The sequence below is a fragment of the Scyliorhinus torazame genome, chromosome 10, assembly GCF_047496885.1.
Source record: "Scyliorhinus torazame isolate Kashiwa2021f chromosome 10, sScyTor2.1, whole genome shotgun sequence".
In the NCBI taxonomy this organism is placed as follows: domain Eukaryota; kingdom Metazoa; phylum Chordata; class Chondrichthyes; order Carcharhiniformes; family Scyliorhinidae; genus Scyliorhinus; species Scyliorhinus torazame.
Window position 1 is genome coordinate 225961628 of NC_092716.1, and position 27704 is coordinate 225989331.

Consider the following 27704-nt stretch of genomic DNA (forward strand, 5'->3'; position numbering starts at 1 on the left):
AGCCCTTCACTCCGGATGGGCTACAAGGAGTGGATACCTACACTCCAGTTGCCCAAAGGGCAGCGCGGTAGCACAGTGGCTTCACAGCATTGTGGCTTCACAGCGCCAGGGTCCCAGGTTCGATTCCCCACTGGGTCACTGTGCGGAGTCTGCACGTTCTCCCCGTGTCTGCGTGGGTTTCCTCCCACAGTCCAAATGCGTGCAGGTTAGGTGGATTGGCCATGCTAAATTGCACTTAGTGTCCAAAAAGGTTAGATGGGGTTATTGGGTTACGGTGATAGGGTGGAAGTGAGGACTTAAGTGGGTTGGTGCAGACTCGATGGGCCGAATAGCCTCCTTCTGCACTGTATGTTCTATGTAAGACGCAAGCATGTCAGCCAACTCCAGAGGGAAACTCGCCTGGGTGTTCAACCAGAATAGGTTGATAAATCTCCCTATGAAAGGATGGCCCCATCAGCTGGATGATGGGTCAATCTGGAGGTGTAGACAGAGGATAAATGGACGAGGAAGAATATTTGTTAATGATTCCTGTTTAGCACCAGCAGGAAAATGGTATGGTATTTAACAGCAAAAAGCTTTTGTACGGTGGGACACAGTCCATGAAACATCCCAAACCGAACGATGAGTTAATCGCCCCAAAATAAAACAAAATACAATTACGTTATTTTTCCTCTTGCGTTACATCTTTATTTAAATGCAAAAAGTATCACAAGTGACTATAAAACTGCAGTCATATGAAAGCTGTTGGTCACACAAAAAAGTCTCATTTGGTAAAAGTGCACAAGCTTGAAGACTTTGGAACAAGTGTTGGACCCTGATTAGTAACGGTTTATTCATGGAATGTTCAAATAAATAAATAAATAACAATGGACAAAACAGTTTCTGCCAAACATCTGCAAGGAAATTAAACCTAAAAGAAATCCTACAAGCTTCTTCATTGGTTTTTATTAAGGCACGGCTACAAAAATTTCCATTTGGCAAAGTTTTACCAGAAAACCAGGTAATGGTCGATATGACAGAACCATTAAAAACATTTATATTTTGTCCAAAGTATAATTGAACTTGAAACATTATTTTCTTGCAGAATTTGCAGCATCTGGGACAAGGCATCACAATATGAAAAGTTGAACCTATAGCTGCAAAAGCAGCAGTAAAAGACCTCGTCCAGAACTACATTGTAATGCGGGAGTCATGTAACCCAGGAGTTTTCATATCTGAATTTAGCACTTGTAGAATTACCTCCATACTATCTAAAACCATTGTGCAGGAAGTCTTTGTAAACCTGCTGAAAAAAATGAAGACTGCATCAATTGTATTCTGTATTTCTGTAAAGTTTTCTATTTAATGTATACAGATCACCAAATTGAATCTGCTCCTATAAATAAAAAGTTTTTCAGTGTCATTAAGTGCAAAAGGGCACTGATCAACATTTAAATCTATATTGTAACACTCATACTTCAGATCTGGAATGCAATCCACTTCAGTGTCCCAACAATGTATTTTCAATTAGTACGGACGCTTCAGACTTTGAACATAGAACATTACAGCACAGTACAGGCCCTTCGGCCCTCGATGTTGTGAAGAATGTGAAGTTGAGTACATCCATGCACCCAATTTATGTTTTGCAGTAGGTTTATGTCAAGAATGCCAAAGTATCAATGTGCTCAACTGATGCACTCAGTAAATCTATGTACATATACAATTGAATGTGGCTGCCCTATGAGACTATTTAGAGAACGGTCCAGAATGTTTAATGTTTTAAATTTCGTACAACAGCTATCCTCCCTATTTCTCCCTCGAAATCCCAGCTCTCAATGTTCCCCTTCTGACCAATGTTCCCCCTTCTTCTCCAAAATGTGTTAACCTGTATGGAAGTATAAGTCCACAGGTGCCAGCAGAACTCCAGTATTTTACCCAAGTTGTTTTCCTTTGATATCTGGCCAATGACTATTGGCAAACTATTAAGACTGGCGAGTGCGTTACAGCTGAATTAGATCCCAACTCCAAATGTATACATAAGTGTGACTTCCATCAGCCATCAAGTCTCAACAAATAAGATCAGAAACCCAACTCATTTCTCGCTCCACCCGAGCTCAGGAGGAACCAAGCTCAAAGTAGCACCCCAATACATTGCCCTTGACGTAAACTCACTCAGCACTGACCAAGGATCAAACTAGAGATATTCCTACAGCTAGGTGCATTTACCCATGAAGGACTCGGAAATGCTCTCTTCTTTATAGCTTCATTTGGAAGTTACAAAGATATTCCTCACAAGTTCAGCCTGTTGCAGAGAGAAAAAGCAAGGCACCCACTTTGTTGTTAAATTTACAGCTCCCATAATTCTCTCTGGATTCCATGCTAAGATACTGGCAAGAACCACCAGGTAAAATAATCAAAAATGGTATTCGGTAGATTTTCAGAACTAGATTTACGATGTGCCAACTACAGTACAGGAGAATTATTGTCCGGTCTACAGACCAATTAAAGTTATTTACTATAATGAATGTCTAAGTTATATGTTTTTTTAAAAACAGGTGACGTTGATCTAATAGAGAGCTTTCTCAAATAAGAGTAAAAATTTGATCAATTCATCCTCCTGCAAAGGGTAGTTCCTTTAAAACGTGAAGAACATGTGTAACCATTTTATATTAGAAAAATGCTATTTACAGAATCCATTAAGACCAATCTTTTCCATTTAACAGGCATATTTAAAAATATGGTACATCAATAAACATATTTTTCAAATAGTACATTTAAGATACTTTCTGCATCCATATATACATACATTTCATTGGACAATTTCACGAAGAATTCAAACATTTCAACAGGACTTCAAATGGATTTGAAAGAAATGCAGCCAAATATTTGCAGGGAGTGTTTGAGCTGCATCAGTTTGCATTCACTTCACCAAACCAGTCTTGTGCTACATGCTGACTGCTTTATACACAAGCACCACTTAATAGGGTGGAATATAAGCATTATCCTTCTCTCCATTCAGTGGAGTGATCTGGGCTGTGTTGATGGGGAAAGCAAGAAAGGAAGAAAGAAAGAGAAAAGAAACAATTTAGTTAGCTCTCACTGGACAAAGAGAGGCAAAGGAAGTGGTTAGGTCACCACCTCCAGGTGTCAGTCTAACACAGCAGTAGCACTCTCAGTTGAGTCAAGTTCTTGGTTCAAGCTCCACTAAGATTTGAGCACGTAATCTAAGTGGGCACTTTCAGAACGTGGCGAATGCTGCTCGAGGAACTGGAGGTGATGGCTTCCTGATGAAATGTTAAACTGAGGAACCCCCCGTCCCCTCAGATAGGTCTAAAATCTGCATGAAACTACTCGCAGGGCTGCCAGGGAGTTCTTCTGGTATCCTGGCCAAAGTGTACCTCTTAATCAACACATCAAAAATAGATTAACTTGTCTGTTTGCAAGATCTTGTTGTCAGAAATGACTTATGTATGCTTATAAAACAGTGATTACAATTTAATTGACTATGCAATGCTTTGGAGTTGGAAAGAAGATGAGAAAGGCGCTGGGTCAGATGCTGCCTGAGCATTTCCAGCAATTACTGTTTATATATAAATCTATTGCAACTTTTGCTTGCAATAGAGGTGCTTAGAAAGCACTTGGAGAGGAAAATGAGAAGCCCCCATCCAAAAGCATTGTGTCCAGCAGTGGTCAACTTTGTTGTCCCACTTGGGAAGTAGGTGAGGGGAGGGGAAAAGGAAAAGTAACATGCAATCACAAAATAAATGCATTTCCCTTGGAATTTTAAGTTTTCCAGCCAATGACCCTTGCTGAAATGAACTAATCATTCCAGATCTGGGGGATCTCCCAGAACTGACCACACAATGATATTTTGGCAAAAAAAGCAACAAATTGCCGAAATTAGAGAAATGCACAGCAACAGAATGTTACTGCACATGGCAACATGGAAAGCAAGAGTTCCCTGCTTCGGTCATTTCAGAAGTCCCTTTGAGGCGATGAGGGAGGGGAACAAGAAAAGGAAATGTTAACCCAACCATGGCAACAAACAATCTAGAGGCCGGATGAAGAACGGCACCAGTAAGGCCTGAGAATAGACCTTATCGTTGTCCACCCACCTCGGAGTAAGGCCATTCCTGTCCTCAAACCCTCCCTTACAAACAAAGGAAGCAGTCAGCATACTAAAAGGATCAATTTTTATGGTGAGGTTAAATTCACAACAAACTTCTGACTAAACAATTCAGTAGATGCACTGAAGACATCTTCCTGACAATTTAGTATCTGTTGGTTGTTCTTAAGGCTTTCTATCAGTCATGAAAGAAAAGTATATCTCTATGACAAAATATGCCACCACTTACTTGGTCAACAAGTAGCAGGTCAATTAAATCACTTAATAGAAGTACATTCATCAAATTGGGAAATTCATCAAAGAGGAACAAAATGGCTTGCCTTAAATGAAGGTCGAATTATGAGCAAAATGTACCGGCTGGTCGTGCCAGCACACAGGTTTCCCGGTGGCGTGGGGTGCCTCCAATGGCAACTCCCGTTGACAACGGCGGGACTGCCCCCCCCCCCCAAAAAAAAAACACACGACGGGGCAGTCGGTAAATCCCACTCTATGTATTTTCTATCTTCAAATAGAAGGTTGGAATTGTAATACCTCACCTTTACCTATTTGGCCATATTTATTTTGAGGGGAGTAATCTGATAAATAAAATCAATTTAAAAGGTCATAAATGCTGGTTATTTAATCAGCCAAATGTCCAAATAACTTTAGGTGCTTCAGCCATGTTCACACATGTCAAAAAGAGGTGTTCAGGGCAGCATTTGGCACAGTGGTTAGCACTGGGACTGCGGCGCTGAGGACCCGGGTTTGAATCCCGGCCCTGAGTCACTGCCAGTGTGGAGTTTGCACATTCTCCCCGTGTCTGCATGGGTTTCACCCCCACAACCCAAAGAAGTGCAGGTTAGGTGGATTGGCCACGCTAAATTGCAAAAGAAAAATAATTGGCTACTCTAAATTAATAAAAGAGGAGTTCAATCAACAAATAATCAGTCATATTTAACCGATAAACAAAACGTCTGATTAAACCTGAGACAGCTACATTCAAAAGATTAATCGTAGGAATTTTAAAGACAGTAGCAAGCAAAGAAATATTTGTTTTGATTCACTGGAATTCTGCTGTAGCTCCCATTAGTTATGTGGGTTTTAAGAACACTGTTGCCCAGAGGCCGTACGTAGCCTCTTTACATGACTATGTTCTCACATGACTTTTCTGAACATGTAAACAAATTGAAAATCTTTGCACCAAACATGTTGCATTGAATCAAATCAATAGTATGTTTTGTTCGCCATGGTGTGCTGCAGGTTTCAATTTAATAAAGCCTAAGGTAGGTATGTAGACTTTAGAATTTTACATCTGACCTATTAAATGTCAATAGTGAGTTAGGCTATCTCTTAATGTGCCACTATCAGCACCCTTCTTAGTCATTATCTCCACCATTTACATTCCCTTTGCCTTTCTGTCCATGACAACTTTGTCAATCTCCACTTGTCGCTGACCCTTTATCCAGCCCCCCCACTCCACCCCCCCCCCCCCCCCCCAACAGTATAAATAATATATAATAATCGCTTATTGTCACAAGTAGGCTTCAGTGAAGTTACTGTGAAAAGCCCCTAGTCGCCACATTCCTGCGCCTGTTCGGGGAGCCCACGCTGCTGCCTTGTTCTGCATTACAAGCCAGTTATGTAGCACCCTGTGCTAAACCAGCCCTATTTCTAAGTCTAATCCTAAATCTGATCCTATTTCCAGTTCTCTAGCTTTGAGAAAGAGTCATCCAGACTCAGACCGTTAGCTCCTTTCTTTCTCCACAGCTGCTGTCAGACCTGCTGAGATTGTCCAGTATATTCTGTTTTTGTTTCATAGCTGATGAACCTGACTGAATTTTTTGAAGAGGTGACAAAAGTGATGGACAGGGAACATGTATGGGGGTTATTCCAGAAGCCATTCAATAAGATCCCTCAAAGAAACATTTTCAACTCATGGGTCTGATGACAAATTATTGATGGGATGAAAAAATTGGCTGATCCGGAGACAGTAGGAATAATGCCCAATGCTCAAATTGGAAGGATGCGACGGGTGGTGTTCCACAGGATCTATGTAGACCTTCAACTATTCATCGTATTTTTTAATGACTTGGGATGGAAATGATGGGTCACAGAAAATCACATGTCCATGTTTGCTAGTGGCAAAGATAGGCAGTAGGAGTGTAGATGGAAGCAAAAATTATATATTAATAGGTTTAGCAAATAGACAAAACTGTGGCAATTGGATTTCAATGTAACAACATTTCACAGCATCCACTTTGGACTTAAAAAGGCTAGAAGACTATCTTTTAATTGGTGAAAAGCTGGAAACAGTGGCGATCCAAAGTGACTTGGTGGTCCAATACATAGATTATTAAGATGCACTGGGCAGGTACAGAAAATAATCATTGAACAGGCAAATTGAATGCTGGTCTTTACATCTTGAAGATGAGAGTACAAAGGGGTAGAAATGGTCCCACAGCTACACACAGCCCAGTTATGTGCAGTGCTGTTAGCATTTCTGGGCACCTGACCATAGGAAGACGATACTGACCTTGGAGTGAGTACAGTATAGATTTACCAGAATGATAACTGGATATCAAGGGTTAAATTATGAGAACAGATTACACCGGGTAGGGTTGCATTTCCTGGAATTTTAAGGGTTGAAAGGGTGATTTGATTGAGGGATTTAAATGAACAGATAGGGGAGAAAGAAGAGAGAGCGAAAAAAAAAAGAGAAAAAACCTATTCCCATTACTTGGAGAGTATAGGACTGGAGGCCGGAGTACAAAGGTTTGAACCTGGCCTTTCAGAAATGCAATTAGGAAAAGGTTTACACGCAAAAAGTGGTGGATTTTCTGAGCTCCCTTTCTCAAAAAGAAATTGATACATCAATATTTAATTTAAAATATGAGATTGATAAATTTATTAAGTAAAGATATTATGAAATATGGGACAAAGGCAGGCATACGGAATTAGGTCATAGGCTAGCCATTTCATTGAATGGCAGAACAGGCCCAAGTCGATGATTTGTCCAGTCCGGGTCCCATGCTAAGAATCCAAGCTGCCTGCAGTCCCACACTGGTGTGGTACTGTCTCACCCTATTCCCACTACCAGAGTCTTGAAACCCACCCAGTGCCAAACAAGGCTCCACCACACCCATTACTGATACTAACCTTGTCCGGCAGAAACTCAAAGATTTATGATGAACAAACATTGGATGGAGAGAGAGGCACAGCTACACGAGCAAACAATACACCCCCACAGGTAGTCAACAAGCACCAATGACAGGGGATAGTCAAGGAAAACAAAGCAGAGTCCCCAGCATAAGTTCAAAATTTGACTTCTAACATCTATAAATGGTGAACATTGTGCAAGTTTACAGTTGAAAGTAACCTCAATCCTGCAATATTCAAATTGAGAAGTCGTTGCAAACATTTCGAAGCAGAAGAATACAGAATGCGTTAATGGGCAGGAGTAATAAACAGAAGGGAGACAAAACAATTAAGTCAAGGGAAAATAAAATTAGCTAAGAAACTAAACAGTATTTTGTTTAACGGATACAAGTTGCTTTTTCTTTAACCAAATTCAGTGAACTTGGCAGGTAGCAAAAATAATTATGTCCACATAGAAATTTACTCGTTCTTCCCGTGCTACAACAAAAAACAATGACGTATATTAAATGAAATCCCCCCTTTAAATTCACTAACAATTCCACTCAAGACAGAAAACGGCCCAATGGCATGTGATTTTATCTGATTATAGTTTCCCACCTCCCCATAGTTGTGATAAACTACAATTTAATTGATCAAGTAAATGACTATCTGACAGCATGAGAGTACAAAAGTCACTTATTTCACAATGACTTCACTCTAAAAAAACAATTTAATTTGATTATGAAATCAAAAATGCATCGGATAAATGTATCAAAATACTTCCCATTTTGCCAATGAATTAGCAAACAATAAAGAAATCTTCATTGCATGACAAATGCTGCTTATATCGAACAAAACAAGAATAGTTGCTATTGCACATCCCAGAACAATTCTGCAACCCTGGTTATAGAGAACTCGGGATTTTGCGTAGATTCAGCCAAAGTCTTGGGGGGGGGGGTTTGAAAAAATGAATAGTTGAAACTAATAATGAATTAGTGTATTCGATTTGATTTTGATAATAGGGCATCTAATTATAAGATATTCTGTCTTGAAAGGTATATCTACAATTTTCTTTAAAAAACTTTAAACATTATATTCATCCATTATATTAAAAAAGCGTTACAGCAATAGAATTCATTCCATCAAAGTACCTGGAGGTCTCAAATAAATAAATGAATCATCGGCCTACATTTAAAAAAAATGCAAAAACAGTGATAACGTATAAAACGGAGATCAATGTTTCAATAGCAGTAGACCAAGAAATATTTATCCCTTCAGTGATTTGGCTTTTTGACAAAATGATATCAAATACGTTTTAAAAATAGATGTCTGCCACTGGAGACAAAAGGATGTAATTACAGGTGAAATGACCTGAGACAAACTTTAACTCCCAGCTGTTGGAGTGCACATTACCAATCTCTTTTAATAGCCTGAAGCGGTGTCTCTGCCCGTGCTGCAGAACCAGAATCCTTTTTTGGGCTACAACAAGGCTTAAAGAGACGCGGGTCAATCAGCACCTCACCAAAGCGGCCCTTGTAGATAATGCCACAGCAAACCTTTTGCCTGTGTTATAAAAGAAAATAAAAATGAAACATTCGCAGCTTGAACAGCGTGAACTTTTATGTTTAAACTCCAACTGATTAACCAGCTACAAATTTACACTAATGTTCAGCAGTTACCAATCTCAAGTGACTGCATGTTGAAATAAGTCCATTTTTACTTCTCGGAGATTGATGCTTGTTTTTAAAGTAAAAGTAACATGCCACTTAGGCTACGTGTATTTTTGTCAAGCTACCGACTTAAAGTTACCCTTACTTAAATGTAACAGGCGTTTATGTTTCTAAGCTGCAAGTTTCATTTGGAAATTCAGTTAGAGTATCGCAGGTGCATTGCGCTCTATTGCCTTAATATCCTTGGAATACAATGCTTGACAGTTTTCTGATCAGACCATGGCATGTTGTACACTTACTGATATCCATTGCAATTTTGAACACTGCACTCACATGTAATGTTACTTGTTCACTATTGAGATTTCCCATACGCACATTTACAATGTAGCCACCGGTTTCAGAGGCACTTGCGTACACTGCTCGATTCACTCAAAATATAACATAAATATACATTTGCACATGCATGGAGGCGGGTGCAAAACAGAATAGAAAATAAGTGCCAGTGCGTTTATACACAGACACATTGCTAGCAGGAAGGTGGGTTTTGCTTTTCACTGCATCAATGGTTTGAAACTACTGTAGTGCTGCAAGCATATTTCAACTATTCCAGGCTAAATCAGATCACTTTGTATGAGGTCTCTTAAATAAAATACAATTGTGAATGCTGAATTCTGACAATGTGCCACTTAAGCACTCAAAAAGAAATGAGTAACCCAAATCATGAAACATTCATTTGAAATCCAAAGCTAGATTTGAATCCATATTCTTTTTAACTCAAGCTATTTTTCTTAGATTGAATATACCAAGGGATCTGGGGTTGAGGTACAGATCAGCCAAGATCAAACAGAATTGGCATTACAGGATCAAGGGCTTGAATGACTGATTTTTATTCCTGCAAATCACTCTGAAAACCTTAGGTAGTCTGTAAATTCTGCGAGAGGCCAATCCTCTTGGGATCACAGATAATCCAAATATTGATTGGTATGGTGCCAGAAACAGTCGATGACCATCAATATATATCTTCAAGTATATTTCTGAAGTCTGAAGGGCCAAATAAAATGTTGGCACTGACAAGATTGCAAGGAGAAAGGCTTTCTCCAGAAAGATTTCTAAGTGTTGTAGGGAGTGGGAATTGTCGCGAGCTTCCCAGCGCTCAGCCCAGCACCGCCGGCAACGCTATTCAACGTTAATTGGTCCACTTAACGAGATCCCCCGGAGTTGTGTGCCATGCCCTGGGTGTTCGGATGTTGGCTGCTGAGTGTGTGGTGTTGCCTCCCACAGTGTTCAGGCACAGTGTCCATGCATCAAGGTGTGATTGGGATGCTAGGCAATGACCCCCACATGCTACATGGCCCGCCCACCCACAGGAATCTACTTGGGTTGTGTGAATTGCTCACTTAACCACAATTGCCAATTACGTGGTAGCAATAGCCTTCAGCCGCACGTCCAGAGGCCTTGGCAGTCAATGGGGGATATGGGTGGTCATTGGGGCAGACGGGCACGGGTTGCCCCAGGAATGGTAAACATGATCCAGGGGTTGGTATGGTGGTGCTGCAAGCAGTTGCCCCCCTGCCCCCCCCCCCCCCCCCCCCAATGCGGCCCTGACAAAGGTCCCCCACCTCCAGCCAAGTGTCTCCCACCCTGCCCCCACCGAGCAAAAGGGCGGCAATGCCAGCACCCCCGGGCTCTTTGCCTGTGAGCAAAGATGGCTACTCACCTCCTCGGCTCCCCACAGAAGCCCTTACGCCAGGTTCACATTTTTTTCCAAAAGGAGTTCTAATCGGCGTCAGTATGACCACTTGCTGGGGAGGCCGCTGAATGACAGAAGGCCACAGGACATGGAGTGGCTCCCATTAAGTGTATGGAAATAGGACTCATGTGGTGATAATTGGTTTCTCACCACACTACGGCAAGATCCTGATTTTGCCTACAGGAGTGGGCCAGTTGATCACAAACTGTTTTCCGTCTGGTGCGGTCTTCATTTTTGGCCTCTCCCGCTATTCACCGGCCTTGCTTCGCTTGAGCGAGAGTGTAATGAGGCCGGAGAATCGTGCCCGAAATTTTGATTTGGCATTTTTCCTCTGTTGCTTGCCCCCACCCCACCTAGCAGACAGCTATTGGCTGCTGAGTGTGTGGTGTTGCCTCCCACAGTGTTCAGGCACAGTGTCCATGCATCAAGGTGTGATTGGGATGCTAGGCAATGACCCCCACATGCTACATGGCCCGCCTTTACAGCTCTCTTTAAAAGCCGCCTGCAGAATGAGGATAACCTGTCACCACATTATGCCAGGCAATTTTTACACAAAGTATTCCTAAAACCATCGAAGCCGCTGAAAATTTTAATCGAAGGGACCTGAAGCACAAGTTATTATCGTGACTGGTCATTACACTATACATGTGTAACGAACGAAAACATTTGATTAAACAAAGAGGTTTCTCTGAAACAAATTCTGCATTCATTACTGGCCAGGTATGACAGGTCATGTATGTTTAAATAAACTGCACACCAAGATGACCAAATCAAAATAGCTCACCTCTTCCAATAAGTCAGATCAAGGAACGAGAAGACTGGTTGCAAGGAAATACTTTTCCGGGTTTCTGTATCTGAACCTTCATCGGATTGGTTGCTAAGGCTGGGTGATTGGGAAGGAGAAAGGCTAGATGTTGTACTATGCGCATCGGAATCTGAGCAACAAAGGACAAATAAATAAATTGATGCTGTCAGAGTTTACAAATGAAGGTTCACGAAAAGAATCAACAAAACCTAAAAAATAAAACATATAATTTAAATATTTCAAGATACCCAGGAGGTTTTAGTGGCTGTGCAGTCAAAGATATGCATTTTAGTCATCATTTACTTTGTCAGCATATCTGGGTGGGAACATATTCTATGTATTCTCGTGATCTGCATTTGGAAATAAAATGTCCTTGAAGGAGGAAGGTAAAACAAATTAAAATCTGATTTTAAGATAAAGTTGGCTAAGGGATGGAAAACAAAGTGTACTGGAATCTCAGTTATTTTCCCAAGTCTCTCAATGTCTAGGTTACGGGAGAGAACAAATAGCAAGAGATCAAATAGGACATAATTTCCACAGGGATCAGCCGATCTGTGGGCACTGATGTGTCAGTGCCGAGTCCCATAAATTTTAAACTGTAACTAACGCCCCACAAATGATTATTTTTTAATTGGAAAGCAGATGCTACTGGAGGTTTACAATTCACTGCACATCATGCTGTATGACTGCCCTGACAGAGAGGTGGTATAGGAAAGGAGGATCCAGAGAGAGAGAGACAGCAACATCTAAAAGAGTGGGAGAGAGGAGGACACAGAGACAGACAGCAGCATCTGAACGAGCGGGAGAGAGAGGAGGACATAGAGACAGACAGCAGCATCTAAAAGAACGGGAGAGAGTGGAGGACACGGAGACAGACAGCAGCATCTAAAAGAGCGGGAGAGAGAGGAGGACATGGAGACAGACAGCAGCATCTAAAAGAGCAGGAGAGAGAGGACACAGAGACAGACAGCAGCATCTAAAAGAGCGGGAGAGAGAGGACACGGAGACAGACAGCAGCATCTAAAAGAGCGGGAGAGAGAGGACACGGTGACAGACAGCAACATCTAAAAGAGCGGGAGAGGAGGATACAGAGACAAACAGCTGAATCTAAAAGAGCGGGAGAGAGGAGGACACGGAGACAGACAGCAGCATCTAAAAGAGCGGGAGAGAGAGGAGGACACGGAGACAGACAGCAGCATCTAAAAGAGCGGGAAAGAGAGGAGGACAGGGAGACACACAGCAGCATCTAAAAGAGCGGGAGAGAGAGGACACGGAGACAGACAGCAGCATCTAAAAGAGCGGGAGAGAGAGGACACGGAGACAGACAGCAGCATCTAAAAGAGCGGGAAAGAGAGGAGGACAGGGAGACACACAGCAGCATCTAAAAGAGCGGGAGAGAGAGGGCACGGAGACAGACAGCAGCATCTAAAAGAGCGGGAGAGAGAGGACACGGAGACAGACAGCAGCATCTAAAAGAGCGGGAGAGAGAGGACACGGTGACAGACAGCAACATCTAAAAGAGCGGGAGAGAGGAGGACACAGAGACAGACAGCAACATCTAAAAGAGCGGGAGAGAGAGAGGAGGAAACAGAAACAGACAGCAGCATCTAACATCTTAAAGAGCGGGAGTGGACATGGAGACAGACAGCAGCATCTAAAAGAACGGGGGGGGGGAGAAAGAGGACAGGGAGACACACAGCAGCATCTAAAAGAGCGGGAGAGAAAGGACCCAGAGACAGACAGCAGTATCTAAAAGAGCGGGAGAGAGGAGGACACGGAGACAGACAGACAGCAGCATCTAAAAGAACGAGATGAGGACACAGAGACTGACAGCAGCAGGACCTGGAGTTATCCAGTCCAGTCCAATCTGTGTCTCCACAATGATCTGACTACTATGAGAAAAATCAAAGCATGATGCCACAGGAAAACAGATAGCTTATTGGTTGGTATTTCTCTCACTTATCTTTCATAGCTCAGGTAATTTTAGTAATTGTATGGTCTTGTTATTCATAATAATGCTTACTAATAGAGTGAAATTTATTAGATTGGCTGGTGAGTATTTCCTATTTATTGTTACTAGGGAATTTCAAGCAGATTAAGTAGAACAATTATTGAAATAATAAAAATATACAGACAGACAGGACCAGAGACATTAATTAAAATATGCTGAGTGGTTAGCACTGCTGCCTCACAGCACCAGGGACCCGTGTTCGATTCCGGCCTCAGGTGACTGTCTGTGCGGAGTCTGCACTTTCTCCCCGTGTGTGCGTGGGTTTCCTCCGGGTGCTCCGGTTTCCTCCCACAGTCCAAAGATGTGCAGGTGAGGTGGATTGGCCGCGCTAAATTGCCCTTAGTGTCCAAAGACATGCAGTTTAGAAGGAACGACCATGATCAATGCGCGGGGGAGTGACCCTAGGTAGGGTGCTCTTTCCAAGGGTCGGTGCAGACTTGATGGGCCGAATAGCCTCCTTCTGCACTGTAGGGATTCTATGGAAAATAAGTGAATAATTAAATGCTATAATGATGGCAGGACAGGTGATGTGTGGTGTCTGCAGAATCTGGGAAATCATGGACACCCGTCTGATCCAAGGAAACACATCTGCAGTAACTGTCTGCAGCTGGAGGAACTTAGCACAAGAGTCATTCAGCTGGAGGCCGAGCTGCAGACACTACAACACATCATGGGCTGGGAGTTATTCTGTTCCAGGAGGCAGACAGATCCCTTAGGATAGAGGTTTCTGATTTGATCCGTGGTCAGGAACAGGAGGGTGTGACTGCGAGTGAGGCCGGCATGGGGATCACACATGTACAAGTGGAGGAACCTCGGCCTTTGCGATTGTCCACAGGTTCATGGTTCTTACAGCCTGCAAGGATGAAAGTGGGGACTGAAGAGTGCGATGGATGGACAAACTGACCATGGCACCGTGCCATTCAAGAAGGTTAGAGGGTTAAATGTATGACACAAAGATTGATGTGGGAGGAATGGGTTTTGATTCCTGGAGCACTGCAACCAGTACTGGGGAAAGTAGGAGCTGAACTGTTGGGACGGTTTTGACCTGAACCATGCTGGGAGCAGTGTTCTGGCGATTCGTATATCTAGGATTGTAGAGAACATTATGTACTGGAGAAGGCCATTCAGCCCCTCGGGTCTGCTCCGCCATTCAATAAAATCATGACTGAAGTGATTGTGTCCCCAACATCACTATCCCGCCTACCCTTTGCTTCCATTGTTAGCCAAGAATCAATCTACCTCTGCCTTAAAAATATTCACTGACACTGCCTCCACTCTCCCTGGAGTGGGCTTTAGAGACAGCTTCAAACTAAGTTGTAGGGTTGAGGGATTAAGTGAGGGAAGATGTGATAAATTAAATTGAAAAGACAAGGCAAGAGAGCAAGGTAGCACTAAAGGAATTGATAACAGAGTGTGGCAGGAAGGGACAGAATGTACAAACTTAAAGTACACCAGCAGGTAAGGCTAGTAATTGTGAAAATAATAAAACAGAATTAAAGGTACTTTGTCTAAATGCACACAGCATTCGCAACAAGGTAGGTGACTTGACAGCACAAATTGAAGTAAAGAGGTATGATTTGATTGCCATTGAGGAGAAATGGCTGGAGGGTGACCAATGCTGGAAACTGAGTGCTCATGGACATTCCATATTTAGGAAGGATAGGCAAATAGGAAAAGGAGGTGGATAGCTCTGTTAATAAAGGATGAGATTAATACATTAGTGGGAGAGGACCTTAGATCAGGTTATCAAGATTTAGAATCAGTAAGGGTGGAGCTAAGAAAAAGCAAGAGGCAACAAATATAAACATGTTTATATAGGCCATCAAACAGAAGCAGTAATGTAGGACATGGTATAAATCAGAAAATTAGACATGTAACAAGGATAGTACAGTAATCATGACAGATTTCAATCTACATAGGCAGCTCTTTTCAAACGTTAGAAGGGTATTGAACGTCATTATGGCACCGGCAGAGGGGCAGGAAACAGAGGTGGTTGTGGCACTGGACGCTGAGAAGGCGTTCGACCGGGTAGAATGAGGGTACTTGATGGCAGTTCTGGAGCGGTTTGGGATTGGACCAAGATTTGTGAACTGGGAGAACTATATAAGGAGCCGAGGACGAGCGTCCGCACAAACAACATCAGCTCAAGCTACTTTTCTCTCCACCGTGGGACTAGGCAGGGATGTCCTATGTCCCCCCTGCTGTTTGCACTCGCGATTGAGCCGATGCCTGCCGATTTTCCTGCCAAAGGCTTTTTTCAGAGAGATTGAGGGAAGGATTACTTTGTTCATATGGGGAGGGAAGGTGGCCAGAGTTAGAAAGGTGCTGCTACAGAGGGGAAGGCAGGCAGGGATTTGTGTCTTCCGAACCTGATGTAGTACTACTGGGCGGCGAATGTGGAGAAGGTGCGGAGCTGGGTCAGAGGGGTGGATTCTCAGTGGGTCAGAATGGAGGAGAGTTTGTGCAGGGGGTCGGGATTGAAAGCACTAGCAACAGCGCCGCTCCTGATAGCCCCGGGGAAGTACTCAGGGAGTCCGGTAATAATAGCTTCATTGAGAATTTGGAGGCAGTTACGCCAACACATCGGGTTGGGGGCAGGTTCGAGATTTTGCTAGAAAGGAGTTACAGAGCTTCCCGGTGGAGCCGGCCTCCACATTACTGGAGGAGGTGCTGACGACAGGGGGACTGGAGAAGGGGGTGGTGTCGGCGGTTTACGGAGCTATTTTGGACGAGAAGGCACCACTGGAAGGGATCAAAGCAAAGTGGGAGGAAGAGTTGGGAGAGGATATGGAGGAGGGGTTCTGGTGTGAGGCGCTCCGGAGAGTGAACGCCTCCACCTCGTGCGCGAGGTTGGGGCTGATACAGCTGAAGGTGGTATACAGAGCACACCTCATGAGGGCGAGGATGAGCCGATTCTTTGAAGGAGTAGATGTGTGTGAACGTTGCAGGGAGGGGGCCCCGCTAATCACGTTTGTATGTTTTGGTCCTGTCCAAAGCTAGAGGATTACTGGAAGGAGGTTTTTAGGGTAATTTCTAAAGTGATGTACGTGAAACTGGACCCGTTCCCCCGGTGGCCATATACGGGGTGTCGGACCAGCCAGGGTTGGAAACGGGTGCAAAGGCAGATGTTGTAGCCTTCGCCTCGTTGATCGCCCGAAGGCGGATCCTGATGGGATGGAGGGCAACCTCTCCACCCTGTGGCGTGGCGGGGGGACCTGTTGGAATTCTTGACTCTTGAGAAGGTTAAGTTTGAACTGAGGGGAAGGATGGAGGAGTTCTACAATTCATGGGCATTATTCATCATGCACTTTCAAGAACTGGATAACATCGAACATTAGTTGGAGGGGGGGGGTGTTGATGTTGACTATGGATTCCTGATTCCTTTTTGTCATTTGTTTATGTGAACATGCGGGCTAATGTTTGGGGTTTGGTGGGAGGATGGGATCGTTGTTATTGATATGGGGATTGACATATTTGTTACTGATTATTGTTTGTTCTTGGTTGATGTAAATTTGGGAGAAAATGTGAAAAAGGAGAATAAAAAATATTTTTTAAAAAAAGATTTTAATCTACATATAGACCACGTAAACCTAATTAACAAGAATGCTATGCAAGGCCTGGTATGTATACAAGATAGTTTTCTAGAACAGTATGCTGAGGAACCAACTGTAGAAAGGGTTATTTTAGCTCTAGTATTGAGAAAGGGTAATTTCTAATCTTGTTGCAAAGGTGCCTCGAGGGAAAATGACCATAATATGAAACAAACTGCATCAAGTTTGAAAGTGATGCAGTTCAATCCGAACCTGTGGTATTAAATCGAAACAGAGGAAACTACAAATTAACACGAGGCAAATTGTCAGCAGTAGATTGGGAAACTGCATTAAAGGGTATGACAGAAGTACGGCAATGGCTAGCATTTAAAGAATGCAGCGGTTATGGCAAATTTACATTCCTTTGAGGCACAAAATCACAGAAGGAAAGGTGATCCCACCCTGGCTCATAAGAAAAGTTAAAGATTGTATCAGATCAAAGAAAGAGGCTTATAAAGTTGCCAAAAAAAAGTAACAAGCCTGAAGATTGGGAGCATTTTAGAATTCAGCAAAGGGGGAACCAAGAAACTGATGAAGAAAGAGAAAATAGAATATGAGAAAAAAGAAACATAAGAATGAACAGTAAAAGCTTCCAAGGCATGTAAAAAAGAAAAGATTAGCAAAGACAAATGTGGACTTCCTGCAGGTGGAGTCAGAATTTATATTACGGATTAAGGAAATGGCAGAGAAAATTAAAAAAATACTTGGTGTCTGCCTTCATGGAGGAAGGTACAACAAAAACCTCCCAGGAATACTAGAGAACCAAGGGACCAATGAGAATGAAGAACTGAATTAGTATTAGTTAAAAAGTAGTACTGGAGAAATTAATGGAACTGAAGATTTATAAATACCCTGGACCCGATGATTTATATCCTAGTGTTGAGAGAGGTGGTTGTAGAGAGAATGGATACATTAGTGGTCATTTTCCAAAACTCTACAGATTCTATAATAGTTCCTGCAGATTTGAAGGCAGCAAGTCTAACTTCATTATTTAAGAAAGGAGGGAAGAGTGAAAACAGGGAACTATAGACCTGTTAACCTGACAGTAGTAGGGAAAATGCTAGACTCTACTAAAGAGGATGTGATAACTGAACACTTAGAAAATAATGGTGAGATTGGGCACAGTTAACATGGTTGTATCAAAGGGAAATCATGTTTGACAAAACAGGGTTAAGAGTTTATCGAGGATGTAATGATCAGGATAGATAAGGGGGAACTATTGAACATTGTGCATTTGGATTATCAGAAAGCTTTCAGTAAGACCCACACAAGAGGTTAGTGAGCAAAATTAAAGCACATGGGATTGGGATATATTGATATGGGAATGGATTGAGAATTGGTTAACTGACAGAAAACAGAGAGTAGGAATAAATGGATAATTCTCAGGTTGGCAGACTGTGGCTGGTGGGATACTGCAAGGATCAGTGACGGTGCCTCAGCTATTCACAACTTGTGTCAATAATTTGGATTAGGGACCAAATATAATATTTCCAAGTTTGCTGATGACACAAAACTAGGTTGAAATGTGAGTTGTGAGGAGGGTACAAAGAGGCTTCATGGGGATTTAGACAGGCTAAGTGAGTGGGCAAGAAAATGGCAGATGGAAAATAATGTGGGAAAATGTGACGTTATCGATTGGCCGAAAAAACAGAAATGCAAGCTATTGTTTAAATGGGGAGAGATTGGGAAGTGCTGATGTCTAAAAGACCTGGGTGTCCTTGTTCATAAATCACTGAAAGTTAACATGCACCTGCAGCAAGCAATTAGGAAGGCAAAGATATGTTGGCCTTTATTGGAAGAGGATTTGAGTACAGGAGTACAGATGTCTTGGGTAGAGCAATGATGACATATCACCTGGAGTACTGCGACAGTTTTTGTAGCCTTACGCAAGTAGGATATAACTGTCGCAGAGGGAGTGCAACCAAGGTTCCCATCGCTGGGATGGCAGGATTGTCCTATAAGGAGAGATTTACGAGACTGGGCCTATATTCTCTAGAGTTTAGAAAATGAGAGGTGATCGCATTGAAGCATTCAGAATTTTTACAGTGTTCGACAGGGTAGATGCAGGTCAGATGTTTCCTCTGGCTGGGGCAGTTTAGAACCAGGTAGCCCAGTCTTACAATAAGGGGCACGTTATTTAGGACTGAGATGATGTGTAATAATATTAATAGATATATTTAATAATATAACAGTGTAATGGGATCTAAGTTCAGGAGTCACAAAAGGTCAGTATGCAGGTACCACGTGTAATCAAGAAGGCCAATGTCCTTTATTATGAGAGTAATTGAACATAAAAGTAAAGATGTTGTGCCTCAGTTATACAGGGCATTGATGAGAACACATCTCGAATATCTGGTGCAGTTTCGGCCTTCTTATTTAAGGAAGGCTGTAAATGTGTTGGAGGTGGTTCACAGGAGGTTCACTAGATCGATACCTGGAATGAGCAGGTTGTCTTATGAGGACAGGTTGTACAGACTGTGCTTTGTTTCCATTGTAGTTTCAAAGAGTGAGGGGTGACTTGATTGAATTATAAAAGTTCCTAAACAGTCTTGACAAGGTGGAAAGGATGTTTCCTCTTATCGGCGAGTCTAGAACTAGGGGCCACTGTTTTAAAATTAAGGATCGGCCTTACAGGCATGAGAATTATTTTCTGTCAGAGAGGTGTGCGACTTTGGAACTCTCTGCCTCAGAAGGCGGTGGAAGTGAGATCATTGAATATTTTCACAGCAGAGGTAGATTCTTGTTAGGCAAGAGAACCAAAGGTTATCGAGGATAGATGGGTATGTGGAGCTCAAAACACAAACAGATCAGCCATGATCTTATTGAATGGCAGATCGAGGGGCCAAATGACCTCCTTCTGCTCCTATTTCATATCTTTGTATACGAGGAGGAATTTCTTCACTCAACAAGGTGATGAATCTTCTGAATTCTCCACCCCAGAGGGCTGTGGAGACTCAATTATTGAGTGTATTCAAGAAGAAATCGATAGATTTCTAGATATTAATGACACCAAGGCATATTGCGGGAAAATGTCATTGTGGTAGATCAGTCGTGTTCAGCTAAATGGCAAAACAGACTCAAGACAGACCAAATGGCCTACTCCTGCTCCCATTTCCTATGTCCCTAAGTGTCACTTTGTTTTACGACACAAGACTCCAGCAGCCAACTGAAGCAGATTTACAAAGAGAACTTCTGCATGTGAATAATCCTGTAAGAGAGGTATGGACATACATATATTCTTACATACTTATTTCAAACACAGCATTGTTAAGCGGTAACTCAAAGTCGCACATTATCTTTCAAAACATTCAAAATAAGTCGGGGGTGGTGTGGGGGAAAGGAAGGGGACATGACACTCACAGCATTCGCATGCATCTAACTAGCCACAAAATGTCCTTACTCTGTCGTTTTAGCTTTTGCTGGAGTCTCCTCAATTTGCTTTTATTTTTGCCATCACTGACACATTTAATTTTCTTCGGCTTCACAAGTGTTTTAAGACCTGGACCAGCTCGTGCATCAACCACCTGAAATGGGAACAAAAACTCTTGTTTTCTTCTGGTGTCTCAATTGCAGATATTACATAAATTGATTAGGTGCAGTTTCAAATAGGTGAAATAAGAAAAGTAAATTAAATGCTAGTGGTCACCACAGAAATGTTTAGATTTCCACATGTTTCACTTTACTAATAATATGTAGATACACTAAGCTTTCTTGCTATGAGCTACGATAGCTTTTGCTTTGCAACCCATATGACAGCACACCCAGATCACAGCGTCACAAGACACAAGCACCAACATTAGTGTGCTTTCACAGCATCATGGTACAATTTTGAAGACTGTTCTACTGCAATTCATGGGCCCCGGGTGCTTTTTGGCTCAGTCTGCTCTCTTCAACCTTACGAAAAAGGAGTTATTTCATTGACCGTATCTAGTTCTTGATGGGCTAAAGAACAAAGCGTAGCGAGTTCCACCTTAACTGGGGCAGCACAGTGATTAGCACAGAAGTCTCAGAGCGCCAGGGCCCAGGTTCGATTCCGACCTCGGGTGACTGTGTGGAGTTTGCACATTCTCCCTGTGTCTGTGTGGGGTTTCGCACCCCCACAACCCTAAGATGTGCAGGTTAGGTGGATTGGCCACGCTAAATTGCCCATTCGTGTCCAACGGCTTGCTAGGTGGGGTTGCAGGGATAGGATGGGAGATGGGGCCTGGATGGAGTGCTCTTTCAGAGGGTCGGTGCAAACTTGATGGGCCGAATGGTCTCTTACTGCACTGTAGAGATTCTATGATTCTAAATGAGCAGCTGTTTCTAATCCAAATACTCTGATCAAGATATTTACCATCAAAGCCACTAAAGTACACAAAGAGAGTAAAGCACCTGGCAGTTTATTGGAATGAAACAGTCTCCACAATTAAAATTTGATGACTGAGCAAAATTTGACTTTAAAAAAATATATATAAACAACTGGGAAAGGTGTATATGTTACGCATACTGAATACTCCTGATGTAGACAGCAAATTGCACAAGGAGAATATGCCACACTCTATTGTCAAGTAATTGGACACTTGTTAATACAGAGATTCTTACAGGTGTTCGATAGGAGCACTTCCATTGTTGTGTCAAATTGGCTCACACTTACATGACTCCAGTTCTTTTTCAATCCTGAGGGAAGTTTCTTCCATCTCTTCACCAAGAGAACGCATGCATTACAGATATTACCTGCACGTGACTCTGCCAAACTGTGTAAAAGCAAAGAAACAGATTTCAACTGGCACACTTGCTGCCAACTTTTAGGAATCACATTCTATTTTAAAATAAGGGGATCTTCTGAATCGGGTGCAGTTGTTTTTGGTACTCATTTTAAAAGTTAATTAAAAAACTATTAGTTGAATCAGAGTAAATGAGAATGAGGTTAGACATCTCCTTTTAACTTCCAACACCTGTGCCACCTACAATGATCAATCACTTCTGCAGCATCTAACAGATATTCCATATTCAAGTCTTATTGTATGAAATGCGCCACATTGATCAGTTATTCTAACCCTTCCACAGCTCTTTCAAAGTTCACGTCGAAATATATTTCCAGCACATCCCAACCCTCAATATTCTTAAAAGACTTTATCCAATTAAATGATGATCATAATGAATGGCAGAGCAGACTCGAAGGGCCTCTTGCTGCTATTTTCTATGTATGTTTCTAGATGTTATTCCATAGGAAACAATCAAATCTCAACGGTTGTTGACAGTTAGTTGACAGCCAAGAACAGTACCTGAAATAAAAACCCTGACTGAACAGCACATCTTTCGGGACGCGAGGGAGGAAACCGGAGCACCTGGAGTGAACCCACGCAGACACGGTGAGGACGTGCAGACTCTGCACAGACAGTGACCCAAGCCAGGAATCGAACCTGGGACCCTGGGGCTGTGAAGCAACTGTACTAACCACTGTGCTACATGCCATCCATAATAGTTTCTCCTCAATTCCTCTGATAAATCCAGTCTGACTGAGGAGGGGCATGTAATCATTTATTGGTTTCCAATTGTTCAAATGGTGACTCTTTAGATTAATTTCAATGAGGTCTGAAAAGCGTTACCCCCACCGCCTGAATTTTTAATTGGGGATGATTGGCGGCGTCTATTTAAAGTGTCTTGATCACTGCAGCGGACACACAGGGCGATTTAGTTTTCTGTGTGCGCAGTCGGCTGGCTTTGGTTAGATTTCAGCGCTGCCCCTCTGAACCAGTAACTGTTCATTCCCTCCCATCAACACGTCTCCGATTTCTGAATGGCTCATCCTCGGCCAGTGTCAGTATCAGCAAATTAGAAAGACGAATGCGCGGACTTATTTTTAAATGAGAAAACCCAGGACGTTTTATTTCTGCAACAATAAGGATGTGGGAGCCACGAGCCAAATCGCTTCTCGGCCTTTTGGCTAAGATCAAGTGTAATGTAGATTGAGCCTTTGGCTCAGATCTGGGTATGTCTCTCTTGTGGGGACCATGAATTGGATTCAATTTGAATTGATTTTTGGAGCAGACGAGGAGCTGGATTAGGGGTTCGCTCCTGACCCACACTCTGAGCCCTGGCTTTGTAACTCCGAAAAAGTAATTTTAAAAAAGCGTTTCCGCTACTGGCAACTAAATGCAATGTGGGTGATCGAGGGGGAGGAGCTGGAGCAGTGGGGCGGGGGGGGGGGGGGGGAAGAGAGGAGAAGAGGGAGAGGGGAGGGGAGGAATACAGCAACATCCACCGTCTCTTACCCAAAACAAAGTTTGAAGCATTCCTCATAGCGCCTGCTGTCAGTGAAGCGAGAGCTGGAGGATTTGGTTTTGCAAATACAGCAGCCTTGCAGACTCCGATAGATTTTAGATTTGTGGAAACCGAACATCGTATTTCGCCAAAGTCTCCGTTCTGTTTAAAATAAAACAGTGGCAGCCCATTGATTTTCTTTAAAAAAAAACCTCGCTGCTGCGGACCGCCCACCCCCGGGGACTGCTGTCCTCCCACCCCCCTCCTCCCGGGACCACTGCCGCCCCCGGGAGCACGGGCCCTTTCCGGCCCCCCGGGAGCACTGTCAACACCCCGGTCCACTGTCACCACCCTCCCGGGACCATTGTCACCGAACCCCCCCCCCTCCCGGGAGCACTGCCGCCGTTCCCTGGACCACTATCAACCCCCCCCCCCGCCCCCCGGGAACACTGACACCGCCCACCTCCCGGGAGCACTGCCCCCCTTCCCGGGACCACTATCAACCCCCCCCCCCCCCCGCCCCCCGGGAACACTGACACCGCCCACCTCCCGGGAGCACTGCCCCCCTTCCCGGGACCACTATCAACCCCCCCCCCCCCCCGCCCCCCGGGAACACTGACACCGCCCACCTCCCGGGAGCACTGCCCCCCTTCCCGGGACCACTATCAACCCCCCGCCCCCCGGGAACACTGACACCGCCCACCCCCCGGGAGCACTGCCCCCCTTCCCGGGACCACTATCAACCCCCCCCCCCCGCCCCCCGGGAACACTGACACCGCCCACCTCCCGGGAGCACTGCCCCCCTTCCCGGGACCACTATCAACCCCCCGCCCCCCGGGAACACTGACACCGCCCACCCCCCGGGAGCACTGCCCCCCTTCCCGGGACCACTATCACACCCTCCTCCGGGAGCACTGCCCCCCCCCCCCCCCCCCTCGGGACCACTGTCACTGGGGTTTGCGTTCCGAAAGCTCGTGACATCGAAACAAACCTGTTGGACTTTAACCTGGTGTTGTAAGACTTCGTACTGGGGTTTGGGACACACAATGAGGTTTGGGACACACAATGGAGTTTGGGACACTGGGGTTTGGGGCAATGGTGTTTGGGACACACAATGAGGTTTGGGACAATGGGGTTTGGGGAAGTGAGGTTTGGGACAATGGTGTTTGGGACACTGGGGTTTGAGGAAGTGAGGTTTGGGACAATGGGGTTTGGGGCAGTGAGGTTTGGGGCACTGGGGTTTGGGGCAGTGAGGTTTGGGGCACGGGTTTGGGACACTGGGGTTTGGGGCAATGGTGTTTGGGGCAGTGAGGTTTGGGGCAGTGAGGTTTGGGGATATGGTGCTTGGGACACTGGGGTTTGGGGCACTGGGGGTTTGGGGCAGTGAGGTTTGGGGCAATGGTGTTTGGGGCAGTGAGGTTTGGGGATATGGTGCTTGGGACACTGGGGTTTGGGGCACTGGGGTTTGGGGCAATGGTGTTTGGGGCAGTGAGGTTTGGGACAGTGAGGTTTGGGGCAGTGAGGTTTGGGGCAGTGAGGTTTGGGGCAGTGAGGTTTGGGGATATGGTGCTTGGGACACTGGGGTTTGGGGCACTGGGGTTTGGGGCAGTGAGGTTTGGGGCAATGGTGTTTGGGGCAGTGAGATTTGGGACAGTGAGGTTTGGGGATATGGTGCTTGGGACACTGGGGTTTGGGGCACTGGGGTTTGGGGCACTGGGGTTTGGGACACTGGGGTTTGGGGCAGTGAGGTTTGGGACAGTGAGGTTTGGGGCAGTGAGGTTTGGGGCAGTGAGGTTTGGGACAGTGAGGTTTGGGGCACTAGCGTTTGGGGATATGGGACACTGAGGTTTGGGGATATGGGGTTTGGGACACTGAGGTTTGGGGATATGGTGTTTGGGACACTGGGGTTTGGGACACTGAGTTTTGGGACAATGATCTATTTTCCAGGATTCAGGTTGGGGTTTCTGAACAGTCCACTCAGAGGTCAAAAGGCAGGGAGGTGGTTTCAGCCAATGGCCCCAGTCCGGCTGGTGAGCGACGAAAAGATTGGCAAAAGGGGAGATGAGGATTGGAAAGGGCACAGTTTAGTCTAGTCCGCCCCCCGCCCCCTCCCACACAAACCCTGCCACACCACAGGCAGCGTGGAAACTGAACCATTTTCTTTTACACACAATGTGCCCTGATAGCAACAGCCAGACACAACACAGCCGACAACTCTTATCACAACCACATCTTGTTTGGTCCCAGAGACCGGAACTCAGAATCTTTTATTCCGAGCGTCCTTCCCGACAACAACAAATCACCGTTACGTGAACAAGCGACAGGCCCTGCTCCCCCTGCCACCACCGTGCTCCCCCTGCCCCCGTGCCAGCACCCTGCTCCCCCTGCCACCACCGTGCTCCCCCTGCCAGCACCCTGCCCCCGTGCCAGCACCCTGCTCCCCCTGCCACCACCGTGCTCCCCCTGCCACCACCGTGCTCCCCCTGCCAGCACCCTGCTCCCTGTGCCAGCACCCTGCCCCCGTGCCAGCACCCTGCCCCCGTGCCAGCACCCTGCTCCCGTGCCAGCACCCTGCCCCCGTGCCAGCACCCTGCTCCCCGTGCCAGCACCCTGCCCCCCGTGCCAGCACCCTGCCCCCGTGCCAGCACCCTGCTCCCCGTGCCAGCACCCTGCCCCCGTGCCAGCACCCTGCCCCCGTGCCAGCACCCTGCTCCCCGTGCCCCCCCCCCCCCGCCTTAGTCCAGCCACAACAAGGGCCACACACATGTTGTGGCGACTCCCTCTCCTCTGAGCGCGGCGTTTCCTTCCCTCCCACAAAAATCACCCCAGAATAAACCGATATTTCTCCAAAACCCCTTCACGCAATCGGATGATATTAATATCCCGCGCGGGGGTGGGAGGGGAAATGCGGGAATTTGCTCTTTTTTCTGTACCTGCTGTCTCGGATCCTACAATAGCTGCACCACGTTGCTCGGGCTCTAAACAATATACTTCAGACTGGAGCAGCCGGGGAGCCAGTTGGCAAAGAGCGGGCGGGATTCCGCCGGTGGAGCCTGTGAAGTTAGTGCTGGCTCGGGGACAGAGTGCTGGCTGGCCGCCGCGGTGGAACGCGTGCGGATATCCGAGTGTCAGCAGCGGGGCCGTGAAAGTGAAAGTTGCGGCGCTCGCTGCAGACACACCGTGTGGACTTTGTGTGAAAGAGCGGCGTTTCCCGGCTCCCCTCCCCCTCACACCCAGCGGGTCGCCAACGCCATCACTGCCCACACCATTTGGCACTCCTTTTGTCAAATAAATAAATAACACACACCCCACTCCTCGCACTCACTGCCCGGGGTTTGCAATAAACTGGCGTGATTTACCTCTGTCAGTGCTTTGTATCAAAGACGCTGCAGTGCAGTGACCCACAGAAATGGGAGGTGCTCTCTGAGACAGTATCGCTGCACAATTACACAGAGGAATGCAGTGAGGAGCACAGCTAGGGCCTCATGGTGTTGCATTCCTGGACAACATTTTAAACTTCCTCAACCAACACTGCCCCACAAGAGAGAGAGAAATATAAAGCAGAACCAGCCACATGCGTTCCTATTGTGTCTCAACGTAAACACCTTTACCCCTTTACCACCCCACACCACACACACTTACCTGGATGTGTCATTTACAAACATGCAAACGTACACATTGCACAGCTCCAGTTTGAAGTGCAATATTTCGTTTCCTGCAAATAAAACTTTTTGAAGATTTGAAAACAAAGCACTCACCAAGCGAACAAAACTTCAGCAACCTCGCCGTTACCCTCCCGCCGGGATCAGCATGGCTCACCCCTCATTCAGCAAATAGCTGGAGTTTATCATAACATTTACATACGGGCGTGCTGATTATCTTAAAGCCATTTGTGGGCATGGGGTCACCCCCCGGGGTCCCCGCAGTGCAGCATGTTGGGATTTGCAGTCTGCTTTAGGTGAGATTCCTATGATAGAAATACAAACCGCGCCAAATGTGCAAACTCCAAATCCCAGCCCCGTCTGGGGGGTGAGGGAGGGTACAAAAATGTCATTGCCCGAAATGGCGGGAATGGCCGTAACCTCTTTATTTGGCAGCTGATTAAACGGTGTTATTGTCAGCCTGTGGCCGCAGTGAGTTATGATGTTGCGGACCAGCCTGTGGAGTGTTCAGTGTCTCCCCCCGCCTGCTGTTTGCTCTGTGCTGCTTTCCACGCCCGATGACCCCGACGTCGAAGCACGCAAGCTGTACGTGCACGTTTAAAGGTGGGCTTGTGGAAATGCTGCCAAGCTGGAGGCAGCGTGGACTGTATTCTACAGCCCGGTTTTTACCCTGAAACTCTTTGCAGACTTTGATCTTGCACAGCAGTGTCGGGGTGCATGGTGACAGCGCAGTGAATGTGAAGGGCTCTCT

At 45.2% G+C, this 27704-nt stretch overlaps 1 protein-coding gene and 1 pseudogene across 4 annotated transcripts; one reads left to right on the forward strand and one right to left on the reverse strand.

The window, feature by feature from the left end:
* Positions 1-661: 661 nt before the first annotated feature.
* Positions 662-27470, reverse strand: sinhcafl (SIN3-HDAC complex associated factor, like). 4 transcript variants are annotated; one of them, XM_072466508.1, is made up of 7 exons: positions 27050-27470; positions 23303-23453; positions 21682-21781; positions 20446-20569; positions 11424-11574; positions 8633-8782; positions 662-1282 (listed from the first exon to the last, which is right to left on the reverse strand). In XM_072466508.1, exons 2-7 carry the CDS (start codon positions 23428-23430, stop codon positions 1171-1173), a joined length of 765 nt encoding a protein of 254 aa, XP_072322609.1. In that variant the 5' UTR covers positions 23431-23453; positions 27050-27470; the 3' UTR covers positions 662-1170. The 4 variants fall into 4 exon arrangements, with proteins under 4 accessions (XP_072322609.1, XP_072322607.1, XP_072322608.1 ...); XM_072466506.1 differs by having other exon boundaries at positions 662-1285; XM_072466507.1 differs by lacking the exon at positions 27050-27470 and adding an exon at positions 26225-26658 and having other exon boundaries at positions 662-1285.
* Positions 22955-23155, forward strand: LOC140384996 (U2 spliceosomal RNA; annotated as a pseudogene).
* Positions 27471-27704: the final 234 nt, after the last annotated feature.